Genomic DNA, 12016 nt, shown 5'->3' with positions numbered 1-12016 from the left:
TACACAGCAACCAAAATATAACTGATAACACTTCCTCACAAGTGGAGTAAAACATCGACGTTGCGATTTAAATGTCAGCTCCCCACATTCATAACAGAAATTGTCCGGGTGATTTACACACTTCCTCGGCATCTTGTATCCTGTAAGGTATCGTATCACATATATATATATATATATATATATATATATATATATATATATATATATACGAATCTACACTCCATCAATCATGAAGCAGCACAAACGTAATCTAACTCAGTGCATCACCACACGACACAATCTATTCGAACTCCACAATGCACAAACACTTCAACTTACACGCGGCTACATCTAAAACACGTCCAGCTTGGACCGTCACTCAACGCTACTAACAGTCATCAGGCTACGTGAGTCATCAATTTTTTTTATGCATTGTTGCTAGATCAAAATATTAAAAAGGGACTTATTTTCCTCAGAAAGCATGTGTGTATTTGTGCTTGTATTTGAGTATCCATCTATGTGCCAACAATAATGTCAACGTTAGGTTTTTGTGTTTGGTAAAAGTCTTGCGTAGTATATTCTTTATTACCTATAAATAGACACAATAGTTTACAACTCTAGACAGAATAATGCGATTCACATGAAATTAACATTATTTATTAAGTAGACATAAAACCATGTTTTAGTGCAGTTCCTCTTTCTGTATCACTATATACAAATAGCAAATTGAAAAAAAAAAACAACTTATAAACTACTTTTAGGAGGGAATTTCCAACAAAATCCCTCTAGAAATTCCCTCATACAAAAATGGCGACATGGTGTACACATCATTGAAAATGTTTTATTGGAAGTCCAATGAGGTATAAACCGTGCTTATATTGTAATTTTCGTGGAAGTTATGTGAGATTTTATCTGCACTAATGAATATGGTAAAATGAACAGTACACATAGCATATTTTTATATAAATATGTTTATTTCTCTAGAAAGAATAATGCGATTCTTATGAAACTTAGAGGGCTTACTAAGTATAAATCAAGCTAACATACAATACAATTTGTGTGTTTCTGTACCTAAGGGTACCCGAGCTACAGGTACAAACATTGTTAAAAAAAAACCGAAAATCCCTCAGTGACGGGGAAACTGAGGGTGATGGAGAAAAACTGATTGCGGATTCGAATTCTACCTGAAAAGTTCTATTAGAATCAGGTATTTTTAATTTGTGCCAAAATCTTGTTGACTAGTGTAATTGATCACACTGATACATATATAGTGTAAAACGTTGGTAATAGTTTAATTAAAAGTTCCTTATTTAGAAATAGTAAACACTTCTGACCAGAGTATATACACTTGTTTATTAAAAACTAAATTACAGTGTAACGGTTTCGACAACTTAACGTTGTCTTCATCAGACACTAACTGAAAGAGATATCTTAGAGCGTAGATATTTATACTAAAAGTGAAAGTCCTTGTGTGCACGGGAAGCCACCTGGGTCGTACTTTCCCGGGCGTCATCTTTCGGCCACCTGCCCTGACTTAATTACCCTCCTACCTGTGTTTATCTTTCCAGACACACCTGTTGTTAATACTTGACCAATTGCCTTAAAAACTTTCTCTTAATCTTCCTCTGATGCCTATTAGATATTATTTAACTGTACACCGTTACACTGTAATTTAGTTTTTAATAAACAAGTGTATATACTCTGGTCAGAAGTATTTACTATTTCTTTAGTGAGTTCCTTATTTAGCAGGATATACGTATATATATATATTTCGTTTTCACCAATGCACTGAAGTTATTTTAAATTTAATTTATAAGGTAGAAATTTTCTTGTCTGTGCAAATGTGCATATCATATTTTGTCACCTTCTTACAGATTTATATCATATGCACAGGTTCAAACTGCATAAACACACAAAATACATAGGGTAGAATAAACCGGAAAATGTCAAGGAATTCCGATTTGCTAAGAATGAGATTTTAAAAACCTTTAAAAGTGAAAATTGTACTACTATTTCAGATATGTTTGAGTGCTTGCTTTTTATGTAAGAACTTCAAACTTCTGTATTTTCCGATGTGTAATAAAACCTACATTTTGCAGCTGTATACATCGTCTTTTACTTCTCACTTGTGGAGTGAAATTTCGTGTTTGTGAACCAACTACAAAATGCAGCTGGATCGACAGTGCAATGGTAAATTCATTTTCGACGTACTCATAATTCAGTTTTTCCTTTATCGTTCCCACTATTTTCGATTTTATCGGAGTTTCCTTCCTACATTATGTTAAGGTAAATTATCAACAAAAGAAATGATTTGGAAAATGATTACTGGTATTACTCGATTTGGAAAACTATTTTAGCCACTCTGAGTACATATTTTAGTTGTATTTAGAGTGACTTATTTTCGGTATTCCTGTTAAAACTATATTGATGTTCGATAATCCAGCCAAAATGTGGTCTTGATGTAAGAGCATTTACTGTAGTTACAAATCTTAAATCCAAGTTCCCAGGCAAAATTAGAAAAATGTTCACATAAAAACACTGAAATCAAATAACATGCTTCCACTACGATAATATATAAGATTTATTAGCTTATACAAACAACAACGCAGATTAAGCCCCAAATAACAAATAACTTCATTAAAAAGGTCAATAATTAGAAAAGTCAGCCTTATAAAAAAATATACAATTTATTTCATGTGTAACATGAAAAACCAAGTAGGATTTTCAAGCAGGTACTAATTTAGCCATGGGATTAGTCAAACTAATAAGTCCAGCAATAGATGATATAGCCCCCAACAAACCCACCATTCCGGGACTTAGCTTAGTATAACCCAACGCTGTCAGTGGAATAAAAAAGTCACAGCTATTTTTCACTGTGTCTACCACAACATCTTTGTGATCATGAAGATATGCCATTATCTTTTCTGTGGATAGAGAGGAACGCTGTAACCTGCTGATGCTTTCCATCACGGATATTCTTCGGGACTCTCTGCTGACAATTTTCCATATTTCATACAAGTCCCTTAGCAAGTTCATGGTAATTGCATACAGCCAGTATTTGTTCGCTATTTTGGTCCACTTTTCATTGTTAACCTTCATTACTCCCGATCTCCCAATCCAAACTATGTGATCTGCTAGGAGGAACAATGAAGTTGCAATTTTTGACAAACTGCAAGTTACCTGGATTACAATATCAGGATGACGCATTAATGGCAACACACTGTATAGAACATCCAAACATCTTCCAAAACGTAGCACTAGAAAAGAAGGAAAATAAATGTAATGATCACCATTATATAAATATATATATAGTATTTAAACAACTATATTCACAGTTGATTTTAAATTTGAATCTACCTCTACAATTTATATCTGCATGAAAGTATTTCGAGCTACAACCACAAGTGTAATTACAACTATACGGTTTCCTATAAGAGTCTTCCTAATATAAACAAAGTGTAATTTTATACCTTCCCCTTGCCTCAACAACTGAAACAGTTGTCAGAAAAAATATTTGTGAAAATCTCTCTCTCTCTCTCTCTCTCTCTCTCTCTCTCTCTCTCTCTCTCTCTATATATATATATATATATATATATATAGGTAATTTTGTTGTATTTATTATTTGATACAATATAACACAAAATTCTGCTATATAAGCTTGAGGAATGTAGCTATTTAGGTAACAAAATATACTGTCCAAAATTGAAAACTTTCGAAGTGAATTGCACAAGGATGGTCCTAGGGCCAATTACATTTTAAATATTTTAAATATATGAAAATGGTTGATTCTTCGTCTAGTAGCAATTGCGAGAGTTTGGTGAGAAAAGAGTGATTACGAAAGGAATATTTCGTCCAAAGCTTTTCCCGGGGGGGGGGGGGAGTTCCTAGCATCGCTGCTACGTTCCCCTCTGCATAGCCATACTTATTTTTTGTATAAGATAGGATGAAGCTCTTGTGTCGCCTGTGTTAAGAGTTATGCGGTATCCAAATGTAATATATAGGTATTATGTAAGGAAATGGTAATCTGTATAACCTTCAGCTACTTCAACACACGAAGTCTACTTAACAGAAATATTTAATACCGAAACAGAGCAAATGAAATGATTTGTTCTTCCAGTATTCAGAAGAATCTCGATAACACACAATAATTGATATTTTTAAATCAATCTGATAGTTTAACTCTTTCCGGTTGTTTGTCGAGTGGGGCCACAGAAAAGATATTGCTTTGTGAAAATTTGATATTTTTCAAGTGCTCCTTTTGAGATATTTCAGGCTGAACATAGCCGATTTTCGAGGGAAAAAAAAAAACGCAAAGTTTGAAGAGACATAACAAATAAGGGATCAGCTCCTTAGGTATCACTCTTCTAGGAAGTAGTATACCAAGAAACTTATATCTAGAAAAATAATAATAACTGAGAGTCTTATTCTCTTCTTGGAAATTTCTATTTTCAAAAATGACACTGTGTTTCTTAAACTTCTAAGTTTCGAGCACCCTTGTGGCTAATAAATAAATGCACTTCTTTAGAAGCGATCCGTCAAATAATTAGTATTTTGGGACACTTTTTACGAGTGTTATTCTAAATAACACGAAAGAGTACAAAGCTGAGTTTTTAATAAAAAACGAAATAACACAAAAGCAGAGCTTTCATAGGAAGCGAACCAAGTAAAGTTAACAACGCGTGGAAGACCCGGCGGGAGCTCAATGTGGTTAGAATACCATGATAAGCTGTACGTCCATATCGCCTCGCTCCTGAACGGAACGCTAGACTCAAATTCAACCGAATCAACTTTAAGTTTCAATAATTATTTTCAGATTCTTGTAGTGTAGTAGTCTTAAATATGCACTGAACATAAAATGTTGCGCACTTAGTTTTCTTTGAAATTGCTTTGGAAACCGGTATCTTTAAAAATAATGGAGCTACAGCAATTTTTTGTAAAGCGCAAAATAGGCTTACGCGCCTGTACAAAATGCAAAATGACAGCTGTAAAAGGAATTGTCTTTTCTTTTCTTTCTTTCGGTTTCTTTTTTCGAACATCGCGAAATGCTTGTTTTCAACACTCCAAATATAGGACAAATTTGTGTACAAAAATAAAAAATTATGTCAGCAACCTTTTAATCTGAAATTGGGTGAATTCACATGCATTGACTCGAAACCTACTGCTTCCGACTATTATGTTTACAAGAAGTTCATATCATATTTCAACGAAATTAAAGGATAATGGTTGGCTATTTTTTTCTTCTTCTTTCTTATAGCGTACAATATGATAAGTTTACACGAACTCGATTATAAATTAACCATTTCTGATTTAGGACTGCTTAAGAATTCATAATAGAAGCTTAAAAAATTAAACGTAAAAGCACAAAAAATGAGTCTTAATTTTTCTTTTTCTTTTTAATATATGGTCTGGGTACAGAAATTAGTTGATAAGGCCTCATTCAGAGTTATAGCAGGGAAATTGCAAATGCTTCAATATTACATTGCAATGACAAAAACAAAAGAAGAAAAATACTAAAGTATACGTTCCTGATACAAGAAATGAAGACAGCAACTGTGCCATGTGTCTGAAAACACTAATTCTTCTAGGCGTAACACTGAAGAGGTTAAACAGTTACATAAATCGTTTCATACATCAAAAGAAATATCCAAGAGCCATTTCTCATTAGAACAAAGAACATAAGCTTAAATCATCAATCGTAACACATTACGTACGTCAAACTATTTCTATTCGTCATTCTGCGAACACACTCCACAATCCAAAACTTGAAAAAATCACGACGGAATCTAACAACGCAAACAATAGCATGATAATTTTCGTTAATCTAGCAAAATGAAAAATACATTCAGAAATATTTCAGAATTTCAGTGAACATTGTATAATAAATTGATTATACTAATGTAGATATTTATTTCTTGAACAATTCAATAGTTAAAGAACAGTATAATTTAAGTTCAATGTACACTTCTAGATTCAAGATAGGAATATACATTATCAAGTTTCAATTCTGATCCCCCTCCTCTCTCTTTTTTTTTCTTTCTTTCGTGCACACGCAGTAGTGCAAGATGAAATTTCGAGAAATGAAAAGAGGTTACATATAAGTTATCCAGATCTGGCGAAGAAGGTAGTATGGAAACAGTACATTTATCCGTAAACACGGTAAAGGAGGGATAGCTACATAAGACCTACCTAACATCCATTTATGCGAGCTTTGTAGTGTTCACTTAACTAATTTTACAACAGTATGCAGTGTAACCGCTCAAAATAATATAATTACGCAAAATTTACCACTGAATGTCGTAACGGGGGCACATAGCCTCGATGGTGACGTCTCCATTAAACTTTAAACAGCCAATCAATCTAACAGTGAATGTGTAAGAGCATAGGCTCTGTTGAAACTGTAAATATCTTTTTAAAACTTTAACAAGACTCATTCAATGGCAAGTTTCACCAAATTGACAGCAATTTGCCAAAAATCGCTGAGTAGATGTCGCATAACTTGTATACGTGAGTTTTTTGTTATAGATAAATTTTTATACGTCTCGAATCCCTCAAACGAATACTTTAAGAACACACTTTTGGCAACTTTCAGCTCTAAACGGAAGTGTTTTCCTCCCATGCCTATTAGATTATTTCTGCTACCATCTTTCAAAGTTTGATGATGTTATCCTTTCGCAGGTTGTGCATAGTCAAACTTCTACTGAACATGTATGGTTCCCTCTAAGCTTTTACTGATCCAGTTTTCTAGATGAAAATTCCACATCCTCTAGTAACACAGGAAGAATAATCGCTCTTATCATCAAGAGAAAATGAGAAATAACAATAGAAATATCACATGAAAAAATGTAATTTAAACATTACTATTATGAAACAAAGCTCAAAGCATTTGAATCAATGATACCACAAACGGCACGAATCAAAGATTTTCCGTTCCTTCGTTTATTATGTAAATGGGCTGGTTAGCGTTGACACGACTATAGAAAACAAATTAGTCGTTACTTCAATGAGTAATTATGCAACACTGAAAATGAGGTTGGATGCAGAAAGTTAAACAACTGGGTAAGAGGACAATGGTTAAACAAACATTTTCTAATTGCGTAAGGCCTTTTGCAAACTAAGACTAATTTCAGAGTATATAATTAGTAAAACTATGTCCCTTTAAAATTGTGGCTTATTGTTCGTCAGTATAAGCTACATATTATAAAGAGAACAACAATATTAGGAACACTCTACTACGAATACGCAAGCTAACTTAAATCTATATAATGATTTTATTCCTACGTTATATATATATATATATATATATATATATATATGAATTACTAGACAATAGAGAAAACATTCCAAATGGTACCGCCCAAGCTAGACATTTCATAGTTACTTTTCCTCCCTATATGATGAAGCGTTTAGCGAAGGAATTGCTTACAATGTACTTTTTTTTTTTTTTTTTTTTTTAAATAAGGATTTCTATATTTTCTGGTAATTAACTTTCCGCTCTCGCTACGTAAGGAGTGAAAATTTTACTTACATTTCCGAAAAGTACTGAAAGTGTATTCCAGACTTCTCAATTTATCTATTGAGTTTGGACTAGTCTTTCCTTGCTGGAGGTAATGCCACGATGCTCTACATGAATACTGCAACAGCCTGAATAGAAAATTGATAAAGAAGATTACGATCAATTTAAATTCTTTATAATAGAAAAACATATTTAACATTTAGAAATAATATTCTTTAACTTTTATCAATTATATAATTACTTCCTTAACTTTACAATATAGGGAGCAATAGATATAGCGTGTTCTTTAGCACTGTTAGGAATTAGTACGTATTCCTTATACCGGTATATATATTACTAGCAGAATGCCAGTTTTTCACGCTGGAACAATAAGATTTACGGGACGTATCTGAAAGATACACATTATTTTTTCTGTTTTCAAATTGCTTCTTGTGATGTAAGTTCGGTTCTACTGGAGTTACATAAATGTTCACCCCTATTGTCTCTCCTTAGGAGTCGAATTTCGTAAAATACAATCTTACTGTCAGCCTAGGGTAGATGGATAATATTTAAAGGTTCTATTATTAATAGAAATTTAGAGGTTGTATTCTAATAGTTTCGAAGGTGTGATGATGAGTGAATCAGTGTATTTACTCTATTATATATACGTATATTGATAGATTACTTAAGATTGTAACAAATGATAGTAATTCGTATTTTAGCAGTACTGCAAGATCAATAGGGACTTCTCGTAAGAGCAATCTGCTTAGAACATTTTACTTTCGATACATACTAGCATTGTTTAACTTCCCATGATTATGCTCTTTAGGCTAAGGCAGACGATGATTAAATAGAAAAATTAATGGAAGAGAAGTGGGAAGAAACAAGAGTACTCCGAGAAAACCCTCAGACATGACGTTGTTCACCACAAAGTTACTTGGCCGGGGATTGAACCAGAAACCCCCACACTCCAGAGGTAGATACAAACTACCAACAAATAAGGTAATTTGCTGTTTCGGTAAGAATCTCACATTCTTCCGAGATGAAACTACCTATAAAAATATGATTTTTTTTTTTTTTTTATCTATATCCGTATACAACGATATTGTGTATCTGACATCTGTGAATTACTTCCATTTCTAATTGTAGCTATTTTGGGCGGGTTACATGCGTAGGATCGAAACTGCGTAGCATCGAAACTGCGTACGATCGAAACTGCGTACGACCGAAACTGCGTACGATCGAAACTGCGTACGATCGGAACTGCGTACGATCGAAACTAAAACCGGCGTAGGATCGAAAACAGATAAGGTCTTATGATCGAACAATAAAAAAACAATTATTTTATAATCACAGAATATTAAGTAATAGTATTTTTTTGAAGTTATATAGGGAAAAATCGGAGTAGGATCAAAACTGTATACGACCGAAACTGCGTAGCGTCGAAACTGCGTAGGATCGAAACTGCGTACGGTCGAAACTGCGTAGCGTCGAAACTGCGTACGATCGAAACTGCGTACGGTCGAAACTGCGTACGATCGAAAGTGCATAGATACGAAACTGAGAAATAAAATAGTGACAAATATAATTAAATAATCATACAGGGGTGTACCCAGGAAGTTTTTCTTGGGGGACTATGACTTATTCAGGAGGACCAAAAAAGCTAAGTCTTGTCTCAGCAGGGAGAAAGGAGAATCCTCCCCCCAAAAGCCACTACTTCTGATCAAGTTGGCAAATTCCTTGTTCAGAAGATTGCCGTTAAGTTCAATTGACTTAGCTTAACATTTTCTTAGTTACCTAGTTGCTGTGAATTGTCACTTCTTTTATAGACTTTGCAGGTGGCACAATCGAAGGTTCATGTAATTAGTTCAAGTTTTTGCTAGTTTGGGCTTCGTCCCAAATTTACTAACTTCCAGGGTTGTTTTGTTTAAAACAAAATATTTAAAACAAATGATTAAAACTTTTTTTTTAACAATTGATTTTGTTTAAAACAAATTTTGTTTATGTTTTAAACATTTTGTTTTAAACACGTTTATTTTGAAGACTTGTCTTAAACATATGTTTATTTGCATTTTATTTTATGTTCGTAAAAAAAAGAAATCTTCCAGAGCAAGAGAACTGTCCAAAAGTGCTCCCCAATCAGAAGACTATTTTCTTCCCATGTGAATGGTTTGATTTCTCGTGGCTACAGCAGGTCAATGTGGTGATCTACAATTTATTTTGTCTCTTTTCCCCCTTATTTTTAACGTATATTGTATTGTTTAAATGCTTCTCAGTTAACTTGCGAGAAAGTGTCGTAGTCGAAGGTTGGACTACTTATAGAACTGATATTAAAAAATAAATAAAATAATTATCACGGAAACAAACTGTTGTGTTCTATTCATTGCGACGTTGAGGTTCTGAAATTAAAATATCGCAAGCATTCGTTTGTACAGTATATGTTAGTTCTGTCTCCGTACAACATGGAATCGTTTAACATGGATTATGCGTGAAGAAAAGAAGGACATGATTTGATACAAATTTATTAGAGTAACTCAAACTCAATCAGGTAAGTAAACGATCAAACGAGTTTGTCACAAAACGTGTAAGAAAGAAATGGGTGGTTTAGTTCCAAGAACGAAAATCATTATAAAAAATGCAATGCTTGGTAAAAATGGAAACCCAAACAAATGGTAAAAATGTTGATCCGAAAATTGCTTCTGATGAATCTAACGTCAGTGGTGTGGCTGAGATGCAACTGGAAACTTCAGGTAACAACTAATTTTGTATCAACAATATCTTTTTCATTATATTATGAAAATTTTATTTCGTACCTCTTCCCCACCACAGTTCTAAATTTTCTTTGAAACTTTACAACTTGGCATAGCTTGTATGAAGAGACCAGGTGAGAAACGCAAGGTATGGCAGTCGATCACGTAACTAACCAAGTGTGATACTTATTATAACGTTAGTGCTGAACGTCAAGGTCTGGGACAATTTGATCTCAATTTGTTTGTTTGTATGTATGTACCACGCTACAGGGTGCAATATTCAGTCTTTTAACATTAATTTTTGAGGATAGAGACACGAGGCGTCGGAATTTGCTGTATAGATTTTGACTGCGATCCCACATAAAATTTCAAAATTAGTGGGTCAGATCCCACTTTAAACAAAAAGCCCTGTCTAATATAGCCTTGCTACTGATGCAAGATGTAATCAATCAAACTAAACAAACTAATTTTATATGTTTCGAACAAACTTGGGTTGCAGGATAAATTTGGCTTCAACTCAACATTTAGAGCACAAGGGACCCAAGTTCATTTTCAGAAAGGTTCACTTTTGCTCAGCAAACGTAATATCTTCGTAGCATAGGGTATGAAATAAATGAAACAAAAACCACGGGAAAGCGTGTGGACTAGAGTTTCATAGGACAACCGCTAGACAAGGGCGTTGACGGAATGGGGAGGAGAGCTAATTTTCCCTTCCCCCTCCTTGCTCATACATTTAAGATATTAACATTATACTTGTATTGTGTATGTTGCAGCGTTGGAATGATTAACAAGTCAAGCTCCGAATGTCATAGTCAATGATGCATAATTACGTTACATAAATGCAGAATGTGTCCAAAAGAATACATCGACGTAAAATGTCATATTTTCACAACCACGAATCCGAGATGAAAGAAAGAAAAACTACCTGAAAAAAAGGAATCTAGAATTTTGTATGATTGCCGCTAGATAGGGGCGTTCGTTTAGAAATCATCCGTCTTCCACCCTGAATTTCAGATTTTTGGGGCAGTAATGCAGATTTAGAAACATTTTGCTTAGCAAAGTCCAACATTTAAAAATTGAAGTCCTTGCACCGAATAAATACGGATTTTGATCATTGGCCGTAAGGAGCTATAGGCCTATATTGCTTTCTTGTATATTTTTTTTACCCAAGGATTTCAAAGCTTTCGAGTTTCGGGCCTGTTTAAAATTAAGGAAATTGGACCTAAGCAACTTCCCAGTTTTAATCATCTGTATGTTCTTCGTATTTATTCGGTGTAATTACCTCAGGCTTATTCTGTTGGACTTTGCTTATCAAAAGATTTCTAAAACTGTCTTACCGTCCCCAAAATCTGAAATGCAGGGTGCGGATGAGGGTCGTTGCCCTCCTGTTCCACTGACGCCCTTACTAGCGGCTGTCATATGAAACTATCCCACGCCTTTTCGCATGGTTTTAGTTACATTTGTTTTGGATTCTTGACTGCGAAGTATTATTTTTTGAAATAGAATTCATTTGCTGAGGAAAACTGAAGTTTATTGAAAATGGATTTGGATCTATTGTACTCTGAACGCCCCAAATATTACCTTTCGTCAATAAATTTTTGACTCAAAAAACAACCAATTACATAGACTTGCAGAAAATATAAAGTTAGCACAATATGAAGTGTGCTTCAAACATTACTTTTCGAAAACGTAGCCCTATTATTATAAAATAATTTTATTAGCACCAGTGTTATGAAGTAGTAATCAAATTTTGCAACAAAAATCTCACCCGCCTCCACGAAACGCTAGCTTAGCC

General features: G+C 34.0%; 1 protein-coding gene across 1 annotated transcript; it reads right to left on the bottom strand.

The window, feature by feature from the left end:
• Positions 1-2536: 2536 nt before the first annotated feature.
• Positions 2537-7620, bottom strand: Pex11ab (peroxisomal biogenesis factor 11ab; the record flags this gene model as incomplete). Its single annotated transcript, XM_081747804.1, is given in 2 exon segments — positions 2537-3236; positions 7505-7620. Coding segments are annotated over 2 exon segments (649 nt in total), but the record flags the coding sequence as incomplete, so codon positions are not given.
• Positions 7621-12016: the final 4396 nt, after the last annotated feature.

The sequence above is a fragment of the Thermobia domestica genome, unplaced genomic scaffold, assembly GCF_964235325.1.
Source record: "Thermobia domestica unplaced genomic scaffold, izTheDome1.hap1.1 HAP1_SCAFFOLD_681, whole genome shotgun sequence".
NCBI classification, from domain to species: domain Eukaryota; kingdom Metazoa; phylum Arthropoda; class Insecta; order Zygentoma; family Lepismatidae; genus Thermobia; species Thermobia domestica.
Note: the sequence above shows the minus strand (reverse complement) of the source record. Positions and strands in the feature narration are given on the sequence as shown.